This window comes from Chanodichthys erythropterus, chromosome 16 (assembly GCF_024489055.1).
Source record: "Chanodichthys erythropterus isolate Z2021 chromosome 16, ASM2448905v1, whole genome shotgun sequence".
NCBI classification, from domain to species: domain Eukaryota; kingdom Metazoa; phylum Chordata; class Actinopteri; order Cypriniformes; family Xenocyprididae; genus Chanodichthys; species Chanodichthys erythropterus.
Window position 1 is genome coordinate 37,297,567 of NC_090236.1, and position 21,958 is coordinate 37,319,524.

The 21,958-nt window shown below is 37.4% G+C and overlaps 2 protein-coding genes across 2 annotated transcripts; one reads left to right on the forward strand and one right to left on the reverse strand.

The window, feature by feature from the left end:
• Positions 1–2,120: 2,120 nt before the first annotated feature.
• Positions 2,121–16,477, reverse strand: trim110 (tripartite motif containing 110). The gene is made up of 9 exons (XM_067362803.1): positions 16,419–16,477; positions 13,788–13,942; positions 12,381–12,865; positions 5,098–5,193; positions 4,751–4,987; positions 4,413–4,435; positions 4,133–4,278; positions 3,621–3,892; positions 2,121–2,534 (listed from the first exon to the last, which is right to left on the reverse strand). Exons 2-9 carry the CDS (start codon positions 13,828–13,830, stop codon positions 2,262–2,264), a joined length of 1,575 nt encoding a protein of 524 aa, XP_067218904.1. The 5' UTR covers positions 13,831–13,942; positions 16,419–16,477; the 3' UTR covers positions 2,121–2,261.
• LOC137003826 (GTPase IMAP family member 7-like) lies at positions 14,748–21,281 on the forward strand. Its single transcript, XM_067364085.1, has 4 exons — positions 14,748–14,775; positions 16,667–17,371; positions 17,502–18,182; positions 18,280–21,281. The coding sequence occupies exons 1-4, from the start codon at positions 14,748–14,750 to the stop codon at positions 18,396–18,398; spliced, it is 1,533 nt and encodes a 510-aa protein (XP_067220186.1). The 3' UTR covers positions 18,399–21,281.
• The last annotated feature ends 677 nt before the right edge of the window (positions 21,282–21,958 follow it).

Here is a 21,958-nt window from a genome sequence, read left to right on the forward strand (position 1 = left end):
GTTTGTGCTATTATACTATTTATGTAAAATGAGCCCCGGTGTTTGTTTGTTTTGTTTTTGCACATTATGTGTTGTTACAGATATGTGATGTACATTGTTGTGCAAGTGTTCAAGAAAATGCAATAAAAATAGTATTACACAAAAAAAGTAGGGTAGGCATTTTTTTAAATAAAAACAATTTGTTAGAATGGTAAAAAATAGGGCTGCACAATTTTTCACGTTTTTGCAAATGCTGCGATTATTTCATGCACAGCTTGTCAGAGCTGTACAGCTCTGTGATCAGTAGCAAATGCCTCTTCATCTGAAAGCCAGAGGGCGCTCTTGCGCAGAAACTCAGAATATGCCCTGCCGCAGAAGAAGATAACACACATCATATCGCGGTAGCTGAATAAACAGAAGATTGAAACGCTTTGATTGATTAAACATGACTAATAAACACACTATGCTGTTCTCAGCTCCAGTTTCGCAATTTTACGACCCCTAGTGGTGACACGCCTATATTTAATCAGACCATTTCCTGTTCAGCCATTTTGTGTGAGGTGTTTGAGAGTGCACACAGACACAGGCTGCGTCCGAAAACCTAGGTAGCTGTCTGCTGCCTCGCTGTCTTGTATGTTAAATATGTTGGTCAAAATCGTACATTTACACACAAACTGAGCAGCAAACACAACTTTCGGACGCCATCTTTATTTTTTTAGCTCAACTGTCACATAATGGAAAGCACAGGATTGTGGGATATCAAAGGCAGCTAAGGATACATCTATGCTTCCTTCAAAAATCGATCAGATGAAGGAATCTCATGAAACAGGAAGTGAAGCTAACATTGGATTCGGACGTGCCTTGATGCCTTCCTACCTTGAAATGTATCCTTAGAAGGCAGCATTTTCCAGTTTTCGGACGCAGCCACAATCTCCATCCACACTTGGAAAAGGCATTGTCTGTAAGTGTTTTTTGGTGTTTTGTTATAGATCATGGTGTTGTATTTGGATATGTTAGATGAGTGTACATGTGTATAGACTATCAAGTACTCTTCAGCTTGTTGGATTCATGTTGTTATCTTGGTATTTATTGTAAAGAGTCTTTCAATTATGTATTTTAAAGCTTGTGTGAACATTTGCATACTAAGGGAAATGTAAGTTGTGTGCCCTGTAATGTTCTTTGTGCTATTGCTATGTATGCTGTGCTATTTATCATTGAAAATTGATGTATTAGAAGTTGCTTATGCTCATCTATGCTTCTGTTGTTGCCTTTTGCAGTTTTACACCGCTTCCATTAAATTGCACTTGGATTTAGTTCTGTCTCAAGTCTTTTTTGGAGGAGCTATGTATACCTACACATAGGGAGGGCAGTAAAGTAAGAAATCAAACTTCAAGATCCTAAGTGAAGTAGAGATATGCGAGCAATTGCTTCTCTCAAAAAATGTCAAATGATAATTCTATAAGCATCGATCCAGAAGGCCTAGAGGTTAGGTCAGAATGTGCTGCATCATCCTCTTCACAAAGATCAAGTAAGTCTTCAAGCAGCATAGCTCGAAATTGCCCCCTGTCTTTAAAAGATAAATTGGCTACTGGCAAAATATCTACTAAACTAAAAGCAAATATTAGAGAGTTATATTTTGCTCATTTTAATAGCCGTCAAATGTAAAAGATGCATTGGATCTTCCCCTTAAAATTTGAGTGAAAACATGATGGTGGAAAACCCCCTAGAAAGATTAGACTGGGTTAAGACTTTAATTATAATAGAAAATAAACTAAAATGTGACCCTGGACCACAGTCATAAGGGTCAGTTTTTTGAAAGTGAGATTTATAGATCATATGAAAGCTGAATACATATGAAAATCTGGAATCTGAGGGTGCAAAAAAATCTAAATTTTGAGAAAATTGCCTTTAAAGTTGTCCAAATGAAGTCCTTAGCAATGCATTTCCACTCACAAAAATAAATTTTTGATTTATTATTGATATTTTGATTCAAAATGTCTTCATGGAAGATGATCTTTACTTAATATCCTAATGATTTTTGGCATAAAAGAAAAATCGATAATTTTGACCCATACAATGTATTGTTGGCTATTGCTACAAATGTACCCGTGTGACTAATGACTGGTTTTGTGGCCCAGGGTCACAAATTTGGAAACGATGAAGTCTAGCTTTTCAGCCAGAACATCATTAATCCATCATGAAACATATAACTCTTTATGAATTAAAAGTTTTAACTGCAATGACAGTTCCCATCTCTACCTAAATCTGAAAGGTAAATGCAGTCATATTTTCTTGAGGATGGTGACCCTGCTGTTCAGCTCTGGTTTGTAGAGGCCAAAGCCCAGGCAGATGGGCTGGGTGAAGCTGGTGCTGAAATTGTGCAGCGGGAGCAGGGTGGAGGACGATCCTACTTCTGAAAAGGTGATGGAGCCAGAATCATAGTCCAGAGCGATTGCCAAATGGTTGCCTGACATTTTCACAGAGAGGTGGGTTTTCTTTCGGTTATGCCAGGCAGCAAGTTTCTTGTCATGCTGCTGTGTCAGGCTCCAGGATATCTGAGCAAGATAGCAGAAAATCAACTACAGAAATGCACAAGATATAATTGATTAAATATATTAAATGGGCTAGGTTTCTGACATTACATGTTACACTGGTCATAAATAATGATATTACAAAATTGCACACAATTATTATGAATAAAAAAAAATATTAAAGGATTAGTGCACTTTCAAATGAAATTTTCCTGATATTTTACTCACCCCCATGTCATCCAAGATGTTCATGTCTTTCTTTCTTCAGTCGAAAAGAAATTAAAGTTTTTGATGAAAACATTCCAGGATTATTCTCCATATAGTGGACTTCAATGGAGCGGTTGAAGGTCAAAATTACAGTTTCAGTGCAGCTTCAAAGAGCTTTAAACGATACCAGACGAGGAATAAGAGTCTTATCTAATGAAACAATCGGCCATTTTCTAAAAATTGTATACATGTTAACCATAAATGCTCATCTGGAACTAGCTCTCTTCTTCTACTTCTCTATTTGAGTGTACACGCTGCTAAGTGTATTACTGCCCTCCACAGGTCAAAGTTTAAAATAAATTGTCATATACAATATGCTAGTGCAAGTATATAACAATTTAGTTCAAACTTTGACCTGAGAAGGGCAGTAATACACTTAGCAGTGTCTACACTGCTGGAATTCAAATAGAGAAGAAGAAGAAGAAGAAGAGATGTTCTAGTTCAAGATGAGCATTTATGGTTAAAACGTATATATATATATAAAAAAATGTTTAGAAAATGAGTGATCGTTTCACTAGATAAGACCCTTATTCTCGTCTGGGATTGTTTAAAGCTCTTTGAAGCTGCACTGAAACTAATTTTGACCTTCAACCGTTTGGAGGCCATTGAAGTCCACTATAAGGAGAATAATCCTGTAATGTTTTCATCAAAAACCTTCATTTCTTTTCGACTGAAGAAAGAAAGACATGAACATCTTGGATGACATGAGTAATTTATCATGAAATTTTAATTTGAAAGTGAACTAATCCTTTAATATTTTAAGAAGGAGATCATCATATTTGGCAATCTGTGGCATCAAAAAGTTAGAAAACCCCTGTAATAGTGTTTTAATACACAATCTACCTTATTGCAGCCAAAGGCCGTGCCCTCTTTTGCTTTTCTCCCAATGCTGTGGTAAGTCACTGCTATATCCCAGAAACCCTCCACCTCCAGCTCCCAATAATGGGTTCCTGAAGAAAATATCTGACAGGAGACCACCTGAGACCAGTGGTCGAAGCGGTCAGGATGCTCAGGCACAGACAAACGTTTTTTTACCCTCATCACTGACCGTAGGTCTTCAGAGATATTTAGGAGTGGGTGGGCTGAGTTTTTGTCCAAGGTTAACGGGCTGCTTACTAAATAACAAAGAGAAACAGGCATTAGAAATGTAGCCACTAGATGGCACTATTGCACAAGGCAATAACGCTCAAAAACTGTATACAGTAAACTTTACAACATGCTGAAAATATTGATTAGGATCATGCTTATGTTAGCTGGAAATCAATAGTAAGATTTAAAAACTTAAAAAAAAAAAAACATCAAAATGTTCATAGCATCAGCACCCTTCATTGACTTGTATGGATGATAATACGCACAGAGGTCTCTCTTGAGCTCAATTAGGCAGCGCAGGGTCTCGGATATGAACTCTCTGTATTTATTTTCCACATTCTCTAAGATACGTTTCTTATCCATGCTGGGCTGTGGTGGTGTGAACAGAGGGGAGTTGAGATCTGCCATCATCCTGCACGGAAGAAGAGAGCGACTAATACTGTAAAACATATTCTATACACACTATACTAACATATAACTGCACTCACAAATCACAAGATATTTCTACGACACACTGAAACAATCACGGTTTATCAATAGACTCACTGTGAATCCTCTGTCTGGTATGCCTGTGAAAAAGTAGCACTACTATGAATGCGTGTTTGTCATTTTTGTCTCTTATTTTGAATTAAGACCCTAAATAAAGGGTTCCACCCTTTGTAATGTATAGTAAAATGTCATAACTAAGTCTTGTGGATGCAATTCATTATTTTAACATAAAAGAAATTTTTTAAAATAAAGTGCATTAAAAATGCATACAGTTGATTAGACTTTGATGCGTCTTTATTTTAATAAATAGAATAAAAAAAAGCACTTTGGCTCCTCGTTTTAGTAGTTCTCTACACATCACTGCATCACCTTTATTATGAAGTATGTCCTCATACCCAGATTAACAGGAAGGGGTCTCTCTCGTCCAGCAGGGAGCTGAGGAAGCGGTGGATGCTCTCAGATTGGTTCAGATCTTCTCTCACCCTGCTGTAGTCTTCCTGCACCCTCTCCATGGCCTGCTGTCTCTCCTGCTCAGTGATGTTTATTACAGCCGACACTAGACGGCCCACCTGAGTCTGCAGGGCTGAGCCCATCTGTAACACCTGAGAAACATCACTCACAGAGGAGTCCTCCTAAAAGAAACACACACAATGCATGTATTCAGTTATGTCAATATCAATATATTGCAGGTTAGGAATAATTTGTTTATTTGAAATGAGACACCAAATATGCTTGAACTTACTATGATGGTGCGACAAGCGTTCTGATGTTCCTGAACCATAATTTCACCTTGCTTTACTTTCTCTTCTGCTTTCTCGAACAGGCTCTGTAATTTGACCTGTAAAATATTAAAGAAGGGCTTTTTAAATTTGAACCCTGGGTTAACAGGTCTTTTAATATGTTTCACAATGTTCAATATTTCAGTTATACCTTGGGTTATAAGAACTAATCCTAGGTATTCAGGTTGTTTCACCAGTGGAGCTCGTATATACGAATTATATTAATTTAAAATACACATAGCTTAATATGTAATGCGTAAGAAAACAAATTAGTGCATAATAAAACCAAATTAATCTAATTTCTTACACCTGATTAACTTAATAAATAATATAATAGCCTATTAAGTGAATAATTGAACATCATTCATTTGTTTTATTCATAACTGAAATATTCGGACATTTAATACTTAATTTAACACAATCATATTAAAGATGATTGTAAATACATGTAGGGTAAGTGCAAATGCATGTATAAAATAACCTATCAGGCTAATTGGTATCTGTATGCTATGTTAGTACATATATGCAAACTAAAACAGATATAAATGGTCATTATAATGTAGTTGAAACAGCATTTATTATAATATGATTTTGTAGGAATTGTAATCAGGCACTAAGTAGAGTGTTAAAAGCAATTTGAACCAGTCGGATCGTGTGAGGCCCTAATGGAGACTCGATTTCAGGGGGTGACCCAATTTGTCACTGCACCGGCTTGGCAAAAGTGTGCATCGAAGGCACATATCAACAGCATAGGGGGCGCTCTTGAGCACCCTTCTGAAACCTAAAATGACAATGGGACACACTACTGTCTCGTGGACTTCACAATCATGCAACGGCCACTGTTGGTTAATAAGACTGTAAGTGCATATGAAGTGTGCCATTATGGCACCCCTGTTTGTGATTGGTTTGTAGCTAAACAACTGTTTCTTACATTCTAAACTCTGTGAGGGGCCTGGTTTCATAACACAGGGTTAAAAGAAGTGCTAAATGACAAAAATGAAGGGCCGTTCACAAAGAACACATGTTTTTTTGCAATCCACTCACTGCTTTTACATTGTTTTGCTAGACGGACGCATTTGACTGCTGCCTCACTTCTTTTGTAGCCTCTCATGCATGACATGCTGTTCTTAAAAACATGTTTTTAAATAAGTTAAAAACAATGCTGCGTTTATTCCTATTTCAAAGCAAAATCACATTTTGTGTGACTGGCCCTTCCCCTGGGGTTAAAAACACAATTTTATAGACATCCCACCTGTCCTGCTTGCAGACCACTGAAATTTCATTTACGACTTTGGCAGTTTGATACATTTGATTTTATACATTGATTACATTTGAAATTGTCCATCACTAGAAATTGTTGAATAAAGTTTAGTTTTTTTTGCACACAAAAAGTATTCTCGTCTCTTCATAACATTAAGGTTGAACCACTGTAGTCACATGTTTTAAATATGTTTTTAGTAGCTTTCTGGGCATTGAAAGTGTTAATTATATTGCTGTCAATGCAGACCTCACTGAGCCATCAGATTTCATCAAAAATATCTTAATTTGTGTTCTGAAGATGAATGAAGGTCTTACGGGTGTGGAACGACATGAGAGTGAGTAATTAATGATAGAATTTTCATTTTTGGGTGAACTAACCCTTTAATGCCAGGTGGAAACTGGGCCTTACTTCGTGACACTAGCCTAAATCACTTTCGGCACACAAATGAACTTCTGTTATGCAGCTTACGCAAATGAATTACTAATATAATACAAACCCGATTCCAAAAAAGTTGGGACACTGTACAAATTGTGAATAAAAACAGAATGTAATGATGTGGAAGTTTCAAATTTCAATATTTTATTCAGAATACAACATGAATGACATATCAAATGTTTAAACTGAGAAAATGTATCATTTTAAGGGAAAAATAAGTTGATTTCAAATTTAATGGCATCAGCACATCTCAAAAAAGTTGGGACAAGTCCATGTTTACCACTGTGTGGCATCCCCTCTTCTTTTTATAACAGTCTGCAAACGTCTGGGGACTGAGGAGACAAGTTGCTCAAGTTTAGGAATAGGAATGTTGTCCCATTCTTGTCTAATACAGGCTTCTAGTTGCTCAACTGTCTTAGGTCTTCTTTGTCGCATCTTCCTCTTTATGATGCGCCAAATGTTTTCTATGGGTGAAAGATCTGGACTGCAGGCTGGCCATTTCAGTACCCGGATCCTTCTTCTACACAGCCATGATGTTGTAATTGATGCAGTATGTGGTCTGGCATTGTCATGTTGGAAAATGCAAGGTCTTCCCTGAAAGAGATGACATCTGGATGGGAGCATATGTTGTTCTAGAACTTGGATATACCTTTCAGCATTGATGGTGCCTTTCCAGATGTGTAAGCTGCCCATGCCACACGCACTCTTGCAACCCCATACCATCAGAGATGCAGCTTCTGAACTGAGCGCTGATAACAACTTGGGTTGTCCTTGTCCTCTTTAGTCCGGATGACATGGCGTCCCAGTTTTCCAGGGCCCAGATCAGGACGCAGACAAACTGGCTAAACCGACCGTCTGCTAGCCGCCTCACGTCACAGAACTCAGATAATTCACAGCACATAGAAACACTTTCACCTAGATATTATCACATAGAGACTGTGTCTGTACCTCGAACTAATAAATACAAAAAACTTCCAAAACCTTTTAAGGGTAAAAATTTAATTGATGTTCAAAAAATGAAAATCACAGATAAATCAGATAAACAAATGATAAAGCTTGGGTTACTGAATATTAGATCTATTTCTTCAAAAGCACTTATTGTAAATGAAATTATCACAGACAATAAACTAGACTTGCTGTGTTTGACAGAAACCTGGCTAAAACCAGACGATTACATTACTTTAAATGAATCTAGTCCTCAAGGTTATGATTATCGACACAATCCTCGACAGAAAGGCAAAGGGGGAGGTGTTGCTGTAATTTATAGTAATATATTCAGAATCATTTAAAAGAATTTCAAATATAATTCCTTTGAAGTGATGGTGCTTTATGTAACATTATGTAAGTTGACATTTGTGCTGGCTACTGTATACAGGCCACCAGGGCACCATACTGACTTTATCAAAGAATTTGCTGAGTTTCTATCAGAGTTAGTACTGGCTGCGGATAAAGTCCTTGTTGTTGGTGATTTTAATATCCATGTAGATAATAATAAAGACGCATTTGGATTGGCATTTGCAGATATTTTAAACTCTATTGGAGTTAAACAACACGTGTCAGGACCCACTCATTGTCGTAATCATACCCTAGATCTAATACTGTCGCATGGAATAGATATTGATGCTGTTGAAATTCTACAGCAGAGCGATGATATATCAGATCATTATTTAGTCTCGTGTATAATACAATTAGCCAAGGCTACAAAACCACCACCCAGCCATAAATATTGTAGAACAATCACGTCTGCCACTAAAGATTGCTTTATAAATAATCTCCCCGAGCAGTTTCATCGCCTTAGTATACCTGACAACTTAGAAGAACTCGATGCTGCAACAGAAACTATTGGCTCTCTCTTTTCCAGCACATTAGATGCGGTCGCTCCTTTACGTCTAAAGAAGATTAAGGAAACTAATCCAACGCCGTGGTATGATGAGCACACTCGGGCTCTAAAACGAACTGTTAGAAAAGCTGAACGTAGTTGGAAGAAAACAAAACTAGAAGTTTTTCGCCTTTCGTGGAAAGAAAAAAATGATTGAGTACAGAACAGCCATAAGAAATGCTAGATCTACTTATTTTTCAAATCTCTTAATAGAAAACAAACATAATCCTAGGTATTTATTTGACACAGTGGCTAAATTAACTAGAAACAGAGATTCAACTGCTGACGTTTCCATAGAGCACAGCAGTAATGACTTTATGAACTTCTTTACTTGCAAGATTGATAATATTAGAGAGAAAATTATAAACATGCATCCGTCTACAGTTTCTCTTCAGACAGTGCACTGTAGTGTCCCTGAGGTAAAAAAACTAGAATCATTCGCCGCTATAGGAGAGGAAGAATTATCTAAACTTATCAAATCATCAAAATCAACGACATGTATGTTAGACCCAATGCCGACTAAACTACTGAAAGAAATGCTTCCAGAGGTCGTAGGTCCACTTCTTGATATAATTAATTCATCTTTAACACTAGGACACGTGCCAAAAACCTTTAAGCAGGCTATTATCAAACCTCTTATTAAAAAACCTCAACTAGATCCGAGAGATTTAGTAAATTACAGGCCAATCTCGAATCTACCTTTTCTGTCAAAGATACTAGAAAAGACAGTTTCAACACAACTGTGTTCCTTTTTAGAAAGAAATGGAATCTGTGAGGATTTCCAGTCAGGATTTAGACCATACCATAGTACTGAGACTGCTCTCGTTAGAGTTACAAACGATCTACTCCTATCATCCGATCGTGGCTGTATTTCTCTATTAGTGTTATTAGATCTCAGTGCTGCTTTTGACACTATCGATCATAACATTCTTTTAAAAAGACTTGAAAACTATATTGGCATTAGTGGAATTGCTTTGGCATGGTTCAAATCATACTTATCTGACCGTTATCAGTCTGTGGTAGTTAATGAAGAGATGTCGTATCGATCACAGGTTAAATATGGGGTACCACAAGGCTCAGTATTAGGACCGTTGCTTTTCACTCTGTACATGCTGCCCTTAGGAGAGATAATTAGGAAGCATGGTGTTAGTTTTCACTGCTACGCTGACGATACTCAGCTCTATATTTCCTCGCGCCCTGACGAAACCTACAAATTCACAAAACTAACAGAATGCATAGCTGACATTAAAAACTGGATGACAAGAAATTTCTTATTATTAAATTCAGAAAAAACTGATTTCCTAATCTTTGGACCAAAAACTTCCTCACGAAAAAACCTTGAATACTCTCTAACACTTGACGGGTGCTCCATTAAACCTTCGTCCTCAGTTAGGAACCTGGGTGTGCTCTTTGATACCAATCTTTCATTTGAAAGTCATGTTTCTAGTATATGTAAAACCGCCTTCTTCCATCTAAAAAATATATCTAAATTACGACATATGCTCTCAATGACAAATGCGGAACAGTTGGTTCATGCATTCATGACCTCAAGACTAGATTATTGTAACGCTCTACTGGGTGGTTGTTCTGCTCGGCTTTTAAACAAACTACAGTTGGTTCAAAATGCGGCAGCTAGAGTTCTTACTAGAACCAGAAAGTATGACCATATTAGCCCAGTTCTGTCAACATTACATTGGCTCCCTATTAAACATCGTATAGATTTTAAAATCTTGCTACTTACTTATAAAGCTCTAAATGGTTTAGCTCCCCAGTACCTAAGTGAGCTCTTAATGCATTATAGTCCTTCACGTTTATTGCGATCTCAGAATTTAGGCCAGTTGATAATACCCAGAATATCAAAATCAACTGAAGGCGGCAGATCATTTTCCTATTTAGCACCTAAACTCTGGAACAATCTTCCTAGCATTGTTCGGGAAGCAGACACACTCTGTCAGTTTAAATCTAGACTAAAAACACATCTCTTTGCTCTTGCATACACATAACACATTATCAATACATTAACATTTTTCAAATCCGTTAAAGGATTGTTACGCTGCAATAATTAGGTCGGCCGGAACCGAGAACATTTCCTATAACACTAGATATACCTGTACATCAGAACAAGAATGGCATCTACGCTAATATCTGTCTCTCTGCTTATCCTGAGGTTTGCCGGGTGCTGGATCCAGGCCGTATCCAGGTCAGATGGAGAACCTGCGTCTGGACCTGACTACAACGTAGCCCAGGATCCCCGTATCCGCTTACATATATTTATATATAATCGATTTTTAAACTCTATAATAAAAATGTACAATTCAGATTTTGATCTCCATATACATTTACATATATATATATCTTCCAAGGGGTTTTTTCCCTCCTAGGACTTTTTTCCCAGTGCTAGCACGCTGGGTTTTTCTCCTAGGGGGTTTTTTCCACCCCTGGAAGTCAGCCGACATTGGCTTAATGTAGCACCATCTTGTATATGTTACATATTACCACGCTTGTTTGTACAGTTTTAACCACTTCCCTTTTTTTTTTTTTTTTTTTTTTTTTTTTTCTGTGCTTCTAATATGTAAAGCTGCTTTGAAACAATTACCAATTGTAAAAGCGCTATATAAATAAATTTGACTTGACTTGACTTGACTTTTCCAAAAAGAACTTCAAATTTTGATTCGTCTGACCACAGAACAGTTTTCCACTTTGCCACAGTTCATTTTAAATGAGCCTCGGCCCAGAGAAAACGCCTGCGCTTCTGGATCATGTTTAGATATGGCTTCTTTTTTCACCTATAGAGTTTTAGCCGGCAACGGCGAATGGCACGGTGGATTGTGTTCACAGACAATGTTTTCTGGAAGTATTCCTGAGCCCATGTTGTGATTTCCATTACAGTAGCATTCCTGTATGTGATGCAGTGCCGTCTAAGGGCCCGAAGATCACGGGCATCCAGTATGGTTTTCCGGCTTTGATCCTTACGCACAGAGATTGTTCCAGATTCTCTGAATCTTTGGATGATATTATGCACTGTAGATGATGATAACTTCAAACTCTTTGCAATTTTTCTCTGAGAAACTCTTTCTGATATTGCTCCACTATGTTTCGCCGCAGCATTGGGGGAATTGGTGATCCTCTGCCCATCTTAAATTCTGAGAGACACTGCCACTCTGAGAGGCTCTATTTATACCCAATCATGTTGCCAATTGACCGAATAAGTTGCAAATTGGTCCTCCAGCTCCTTATATGTACATTTAACTTTTCCGGCCTCTTATTGCTACCTGTCCCAACTTTTTTGAAATGTGTAGCTCTCATGAAATCCAAAATGAGACAATATTTGGCATGACATTTCAAAATGTCTCACTTTCAACATTTGATATGTTATCTATATTCTATTGTGAATAAAATATAAGTTTATGAGATTTGTAAATTATTGCATTCCTTTTTTATTCACAATTTGAACAGTGTCCCAACTTTTTTGGAATCGGGTTTGTATAATATAATGTATTAGACCTACATTATTCTTTTTATTGTTGGCGTGCACGCTGTTTTTGCAGGGTGGGATATCTGATTTTACAAAGACAATAAACCCAGTGTAATCAGTCCTAGGACTTTATTAAAAATCCTACAACAGGACTTAAATCATCTTAAACAGCAATATAATAGATCTAATAACTTACTTTGTATTCCTCCTCCACCTTTCTCACCCCTTTGACCTGGTGTTGAGCATGCCGTCCCTCCAGGATACAGTCTGGGCACACATACACTCTATCATCCATGCAGTAATGTCGGAATACCTCCTGGTGGGTGGGGCACCTGCGGCGGGATACGTCCATCAACGGCTCCACCAGCAGGTGAGTGCTGTAAGCCGGGCGCTGCAGATGTGGCTGCAGATGCTGCTCGCACAGAGAGATCTCACATCGCAGGCAGGTCTTCACTGCTGCTTGGACCTTGTCTTCCGGACAACAGTCACATACAACCAGCCCCTGCTCCTCCAGGCATTGTGGGCATACAAATCTTCGCTTACCACAGCCAGAACTCGAGCTCCAGGCCTCTTGCGCACAGGACAGGCAGAAGCTGTGGCCGCAGGGAAAGGGTTGAGCTCGACCAAACACGTCACGACACATGGGGCATGTGTGCTCTTCCTCCATGGAGCCCATAGTAGCTGTAAAATTGTGAACAATTAATTTTAATAACAACTGAATTATAATCTAATTTCAATAGTGTCCACTAGGGATAGTTCACCAAAAAATGAAAATTCTGTCATCATTTACTCACCTCAAGTTGTTCCAAACCTGTATGAATTTCTTTCTTCTGGTGAACACAAAAAAAGATATTTCAAAGAATGTTAATAACCAAACAGGTGACGGTAGCCATTGACAGAAGAAAGAAATTCATACAGGTTTGGAACGACTTGAGGGCCAGCAAATGATGACAGAAGTTTGATTTTTAGGTGAACTATCCCTTTAAGCAGAATCAAGGAAATGATTGGTGACTTATAAGAAGTCAAATCATGGCACACGGATTAATACAGACCCATTTGGCACAAACTAATTAGCTTACTATTTAGTTAATCTGTCTCCTAATCAACTATTTTTAGAAAGCTGTTCTATTTGACTACCAGATAAATGAGGTAATCTCCCATGAATTTCTATTAAAGTCATTAAGATATTATATAAAAAGGTGATATTTTATTTTTTGTCTATTATATCTATGTATGTTAATAGGCTGAGACAACTTTAAGTCACTCTTTAGGTTTATTCCTTCAAAAAGTTTAAACACTGGCACTATCAGAGCACTGCAGTTTGTTTGAGTATCCCATCTATTGGGATGAGATCTGTTTGATGAGCAATGGAAGACTGTTTGAAATCAGTGATTCGTTTTCTCAATTCTCTTTTCTTTCTCTGAGGGCAGAGAAATGCAGTAATTACACTTCACCTTTGATTTCTAACAAATCTGCCCTAATTGACCCTAACATTTTAGCACTGACCCCAATCAAGAGATCAACTTCTCAGTGGCCTCCTGACCTGATTTCATGTAGTTGCTTACAATTACATAACTATATAACGGGGGTAAATTAGACTTACCTTCTATGTTCTGCAGCCTTTTGTGAAAGCAGGATGTTTTCATACAGAATCACAGCCCAAATGTACATGTGCGTGTGGGGCAGCTGGCTTATCCTGCAGACCAGACTGACTGACCAATCAACACAGAGAACTGCTAAGCCATCACATGACCTGTTCTTTACAGAAGCAATATGAGGGATAAGCTACTGAAGACACAAAACAAGCAATACATTAAAGTACTAACAGTGAACTTAAACCATGGAAACTGTAAATTAAAAGCACTGCATGTTACAGGCGTGTCAGGACGTATTTTTTGATCAAATATTCTCTATTTTCACTTTTACGTACCACATTGATCTGTGAACAGCATGTGAATTTGGTGACCTCCCTACTCATCAAGTTATTATGTAAACAATGGTAAATGTCCACATTTAAACTACTACTCTTAAGTTCAGCAGAGTGCTCTGACCAAACAAATCCATGCTATTGTTGTGCTCGACCTTTTAATTGTTCTTCACAGCTAAATTATTCTGTTACATTTGTCACATAATATTAACATACATTTTTGTAACAAGCCTTAAATATTTTTTGGCCCACACAAATATACCAACAAAGCCAACAGACAAAAACAGACATATATGGACCTAAAAAAAAACCACTTTGTTTAGTTTTTGCAGTTCAGTTTAGACACATTTACATGATAATGAATGCTTGTGGCAAGATCCTTGCCTTTTGCAAAGCACTCATGGGGGTGGAGCTATACTTCTCATCAGGAAGCTAATAAACTAGTTTATCAAGTTCAGAAACGCATTTAGTATATTCACAAGAAGAGACAGAAAATGCTTGAAGATTTGTTATTTTTAATGTATAAAAAGGAAAATCTGAACTAAGACAAAGTATTTGAAAGAGAAAAAAGGAAAGACAGAAAGAAGATACTGAAGCAAACTTCAATAACTTTAAACGGACAGTCTATGACGCACAATGGAGGAAAGAGAGGATCACCATTACAGTGAGTTTTCCTCATGCTGTACATGAATGTTAAAAAGTTTGAACCTTATATAATGTATTTTTAGTGAGTTGATGATCTGACACAAAAGTCTTCAAAATATCTTTGAAACTGTTGTACAAAGGCTAAAAAAATGTATAATCATGGTGTTAAGGATGGTACATCACAGATTTTATTCCTAAGAAGTACAAAACAATATTGTAAGGCCAAAATGTTTTACTTCCTACACATGCGAGATAACTCGTAGTTACAGTGAAGGTAAAACCTAGAAGGTTTCATCAAGTTTTAGTGTCCTTAGATATCAGAGTTTAAGATTTTTATGTGCAAGTTTCCATTTTCACTCTTCTAAGCTGGGAAAATTTGTAACCTTGTCATAGAAAACTCAAAACAATGCAAGGCAAACTACAGCATGAACTATATCTAATACAATACTAATACACAAATCAACTAAACATTTGAAATATGATGATCAATCTTAATGTTTACTGTATACTACAGGTGATCATTAAAGGGGAGGAGGGGTCTAATGCTATTTCATGCATTCTGACTTATTTACACTGTTAAAGAGTTGGATTCTCATGTTGGATTCAAAGTTTCAAAACAAGAGTTGGACGTATTTCTGTGCCAAATACACTCCTTCCAGATTCTGAAAGTTTTTTTCAAGCATGGCCCTGTATGACATCATAAAGGGCAGAATTCCTTGTATGGGCACTAGGGGTGTAATGGTACACAAAAATGACAGCTTGGTACATATCTCGGTTTTGAAGTCACTGTTCGGTACGGGTTCGGGACAGCAGGGTGAGAAAACTCTTTTTTTTATTAAACTTTTACTGAACAACCTGCATCTCTGTCTTTAAATTTATTCAATTATAATAAAAATTTTCTTAAGGATAAAAAAAATCTCTCTCTGCTAATGCTGTAAACTATTAGGGAGCCCTTACTTGAACATTACTATAAAAAAGGTTACAATTAACAACAGAGCCCAAATTATTAAGTTCAGTTGCTATTTATTTTTAGATATAATCATCAACACTCACATAATATTAAAAATTGTATGTATTGTAAACATGTAAATTACACGATAAGGCAGTTTTTGCATTAACTTCTGTTTCTCCAATTCGTTGTTGAAATATAATCATTTACACAGTGGCTGTCATAACTTGTTTTTATGACGGATTTATTTAGGCCTTACATTAACTAACAGGTTAAGAAAAATATAATTAATATATAGGCTAATATAGTGCACGAAACAGTTCATTTCTCTAGTGAACTAACAAGCTGTTGACACTGAATGGCTTTTCTGAGGTAAATGTAATACTATGTGACATGCCGCTGTCACCTTTTTGGCTTGCTTAGTTGGGGACACTTGATATTTGACTTAACATTTGATAATCAACAGTGCTTTGATCTGCCTGCATTGACACCATTTTCTTTAAGAGCTGCTGTGCAGCCAAAATAATGTACCAGTTATCACTGTAAAGCTGCTTTGACACAATCTGCATTGTAAAAAGCACTATATAAATAAAGGTGACTTGACATTGTTTACAAACTGTTTTACTGACATCTTTCCGCCGTTGAAACACTGATTGAGCGATTACACGAGATATGATACATTTCAGTAAGTTGTACTGTATCTTTCAACATACCTTTATGTTCATTCATGTTCATTCTGTAGTAGTGAAGAAGAAGGGATGTTCTGTCAGACTGTCATGCAACATCAAAAAGCGTCAAAACGGCATTTATTGTTTGAATTTTGTGATAAAATGGACAGAATTTGAAAGATGGCACTTTGTTCTTATCAAAAATAACAAAACACAGAGCTTATTGCAATTATTGGTGGTTAATGCTGTGTGTGTTACCTACCCTTTAAAGATTCCTTCATTTTCTTTTGCAGATTGTCCAGCTCTTCCAGGGATAAAGGTCATTATAATAGGTAGTAAAGCAGAATACAAACGCAGTGCAGCTAATACCATTCTTGGTCAGGAAGACTGTAAAATGAGAGAAGAGATAGTAAAGAGTGAGAAAACAGAGAGGATGGTTCAGGACAGGTCTGTTACTTTGGTAATGACACCAGGATGGTGGAGGAGCTTCACACTGGCAGAGAGTGCAAAGTCTTTAAAGATGGAGATCGTGACGAGTTTAAAACTGTGTCCTGATCCACATGCCTTCCTTCTAGTCATCAATCTACACAAACCATTCACAGAAATGCACCTGAACAGTGTGGTTGAACACATGGAGATTCTGGGTGAGCAGATCTGGAATCACACCATCGTTCTGCTCATGTATAATGATAAAACACAGAGACATGCAGATAACAAGAAGCTCATTGAGAGAGCAGGACAAGAGCTTGATATTTTAATAAAGAAGTGTGGGAACAGAGTTCATGTCTTCAATTATACTGTCAGCAAGGGGATAAATGTGGAAAAACTGTTTCATGAGATCGAGAGCTTGGTAGCTAAGCATGAAGGACAGGGCTTCAAAATGGACAGAAAATTGCTTGAGGATATGGAGGAAAAGAGAAGAACTGTGAAGAAACGAGCTGAAGAGAGAGAGATCGAAGCAAAAACAAAGATGCAAACCTTGAAAGAACGTCTCACAGGTATAGTGCATCTTTGGTTTAAAAATGCTTAAAAACATTGTAGAATTAATAGAAAATGTGGTATTATGTGCAACATGAATCCAGCTGAATTGTTAGCACTGTTCATGAACTTTCATGTTATTTCTGGCAGAGAAATCTTTCCCAGAGTTAAGGATCGTCTTGATGGGTGGCAATATTGTTGGAAAGTCCTCCGTGGTGAACACCATCCTGAAAATTAAACAAGAGAAGAACATGTCAAAAAAGTGTGTGATGAGCGAAGGAGAGGTTGACAAACAAACAGTCATTTTGATCGACACTCCTGGATGGTGGCCGTACGCATCCGTAAAGGAGACTTCAGAGCCAGTCAAGCAGGAGATCATGTCAAGTGTTACGATGTGTCCACCAGGACCTCATGCAGTTTTGCTGGTTCTTCAGTCTGGCGTCGCCTTCACCGAGGCACAAAGAAGGTCTGTAAAGGAGCACATGGAGCTCCTGGGTCGAAATGTCTGGAAATATTGTATAGTGGTGTTCAGCAGGGGTGACTGGATAGTGACGCCTACGATTGAAGAGCACATTGAGAGTGAAGGAGAAGATCTGCAGTGGCTGATCAACAAATGTGGAAACTGGTATCATGTAATTAACTACATGGAGCAGGATGATGGGAAACAGGTCAGAGAGTTGATGGAGAAAGTGGAGATGATGGCCAGAATGAACAATGATCTCCTGAAGCCTAAGGAAGGTGCAAAAGAGGACAGTGACAGTGGATGGGGATCTGTTATGTCAGACCAAGACAAGTTTGAGAGAGGAAGCTTAAATCTGTATCCACCTGAGAGTAAGTACCGCCTGAAAAAACAATAATTTGATTAGTGTCAGTCAGTAGGCTACATGTTTATACGAAGTTGTATTAATCTTTATATTTCTTCCTCTAGTGCATGAAGACCATGTTAAAAAATGGCTTGAAAACATGGAAATTGAGTCACACTACAGGGACTCGTCAAAGTTTTCAGAAGACATTTCAGAGGATGTCACACATAATCAAAATCACTGATGGCTTGTAGATGAAAATACAGAAAACAGGAATAGAAAAATAAAGAAAACTAGCATTGCATGCGAATTCAGGGCTTGACATTAACACCCGCCAAGATTTCAGCTGTGGCGGGTAAGACAGCCACTCCCACTAGCCACTTTGGCGGGTTAAATATAATTTCAGTTTACAGCCAAATGATCGTCGAAGATCGTCGTAGCACAAAATTACAATCCAATCACACAATTCGTTATTTACGTGCAGTTATTGAAGGAGGAACAGGCGGAATTGACCCTTCGCTAAGCCACGCCCGAAAACCGCCACAGGTCAGTCGTGGTTTAGCAACCGTTACTAGGCGCGGGAGGTCTGTCAAGCTTTCGAGCGAGAGAACATGCCGAAGCGTTGTGCTTATGGATTGTTAACCTGATACCCGGTATCCTAACAGTTTAGACGGGGTGGTTGAATTTTTTCCCTTCCCGAAACCTAAAACCCAAGGGGAGAAATGCCGGTGTTCTGACAATTTGTGCTACTCTGTCAGATTTTGCTACCTCCCATTGAAACAGTGGGTAACGTTAGCAAAATCTGAAAAATGCTAACGTTACCTATCAGATTGTGCTTCCAGCGTGATGGTTTATGGCTTTATTAACATATACACCTACCCCAACATTAAACCTACCCGTTACAATAATGCAAATACAGTAATTTTGTGTTATTTATCATGACAACAATGATGTAATATTGATGTATGCATAGCCTATGCAGTAAGTCCGGGTAGGACAATCTGACGGGTAGGTTAGCTAGCTAGCTAACTCAGCACATCATTGCTTGGAAAGAATGACGGTTCTTTGTTCATAATGCATATATTTGGACGTGAAATAAAATGATTAAAGGCAAGACGGAGTTACGTTAGCCTGGCCTGCTAAAAATATAAGTGGGAGAATGTTATCATTGCAAAGTGGCCAGGCTAACGTCTTGTGTTTATTCCACATGACTTATGGTTATTATTAGGTTATTTTCACAAATTTCACTTAACCTGCTGTGGATGAACAAAGCTTTTCCTCAATAAATTGTGTGTTTCCCATTTGAATTGTCAGCGTATGAGGCGGCTGCTGCTCGCGCTGGGAGCTTTAGCTTCAATTTTGATCAAATTATTTTCTAATCAGTTGCATATTATTGTGGATATATCCCTCGAATGCATACTGCAGTCCCTTTTGTCTTGCTCTCTCAGATATTTCACCTGTTCGCCAAAAATGATCTCCTTGAAAATGTCTGACACCGGTGCATACATACTGTAAATGACTTGCCAGACGCGAAAGCTTGACAGGCGTAGCAACAGTAACTAGGAGGGCGGGGCTTAGCGAAGGGTCCATTGCGCTGAATGACACACAACAGAAGCGCTCTCTCTCTCTGTTGCGCGCGCGATCAGTTCTCCTCGCGCCTGAATAGTCAAATACACGTGCACACAGATGTCTAAATGTCCATCGTGTGTGGAGTATCTCACGTGAATACAGTGGGTTATGGCTTAAGTGGACGTAAACAATTGGATAATAACTGAATATGCGTCAGTTACGTCCATGCATTCAGCAGCCCAATTAAATAGGCCTACCTTTATGTCATTAATGTTAATCAAACAACAAAAGATGTTAAATGAATGTAGGCTAAGCTATATGTTAAATAAACCTACTGTATCTGAAAAAAGATTATTTTTAATTTACTATTGTTTTTGTAATTTGCTTCTTTGTTCTTTTATATAGCCTAACACAAATAACTTATCAAATTTCTCATATTAGCCCATGCTCATATTGTCCACCTCTTGCCCACATGTAGGCTACATACCAGCTGATATACAATGTAGTCTTGATTTTTTGGGTGGTCAATCTGCATTTAAAAGTTTGAAAGGGTTTTAAATCTTCTAAATCACGTAAAATGACTCAAAATAAAGTAATTTAAGCATAACAAAGTCAACTTTAATCATATAAAATGTAATTTACCAACATTAAAATTGTGGCCAGTGAAAAGGTTGAGTGGATAGTAACTTTGGAAAAACCACTAGCCACAGTGGCTGGTGAGCAAAAAAGTTAATGTCAAGCCCTGCATGCGATAAATTTTAATACTCATGTACAACTACAGCAATTGTTTACTTGCAGGTTTTGTTTTAAATTGTAAATATGTAAATATGACTTTTGTAATCAGCTTTACTATTTATACCATCCTCATGACATACACAAGAACAAATGAAAATGACTCTCGAGTGTTTTCTAATATAGCATTTCATACACACACAATGGAGGTTGTCTTTAACATGACAAGATGATTTTATTAACTGTATTAAATATAAATGAGCATTTTGACATTGTGTAATGCTTTTCATAGCATAGCGTCACTCAGCCAGGTGAGGCAAAATGCTTATAAACTTCAATATTTCACACAAAATAATCACAAAATGCTATAGCACAACATGCTGTCAACATAAAAAAATAGACTAGGGTGAATTCAGGTTGATTGAGACCCTTTTTTTCAAGTCATAATGACAAATATGCCTCACTTCGCTTGAGTTAGCATGCAGTCCCATTCTCAGTTGTAATATTTCTAGGGTTTTTTTGTGAGGGTCCTGTAAAATACGAATATATGCTGCTCTGAATCATTTTTCACTTTTCTTTAATTTGGCTAGCTGTAGTTTTCATGTTGAAATAGAGGATTGTAACTTAAACATGCAGTGTCATCTCTCGTCAAATGAGCGGGAGTGTTCACAGTGAAAGTGCATTTCTGATTTTAATGTTGTTTAAACATGCGTGTTGAATTGTTTTAATTAGTTATACTTTTTTTTTTGTTTTGTTTTTTTTTAAATGTTTATTTTATATGGACCGTTGGTGAAGTAGCATCTATCACTGTTGAGGGTGGGATGGGGGTAAATTTTATAAATAAGAATGCAAGGATAAAAATAATTTAGCAGGGGCAGGGATTGCAAATAGCACTCTGTATATATATATATATATATATATATATATATATATATATATATATATATATATATATATATATATACACACACTCATGTATACTCATACTCATCTAGCCACCACAAAGTGGCGTTAAACTACCTTGTGTCTCAAAGCATAAGATTACAATAAAAATGAACGTAAACAACTTGGTGTTTTTGCCTTTATATTGAGATAGGACAGTTAGTTGCCAGGAAGCAAATTTAAAGAGAGAGAGGGGGAAGGGATTAAAAAAGGTCCATGAGCTAGGACTCAAACCCAGGTCCCCTGAGGCGCGACCGCACTATGTGTTGAGGCGCTGCCTACAAGGCTATTGGCGCCTGTATACATGTTAGAATTAATTAGAATTAATTAATTAGAGTTAGAATTAATCAAATTAATTCCTTAAAAGCCAACCATTTTAAAAGAGTAAAATTTACATAAAATTTAAACAGAAATATCTGAATAACAGATAGACGTCAAAGATGAATTAAGAACTCTTTTACCTCATTTAAGACACATGATGATAACAAGCAGAATCACTGAAGGAAAGAGAAACACAAGAACTACAACTGACTTCAATAACCACCTTAGATGAAATCAACT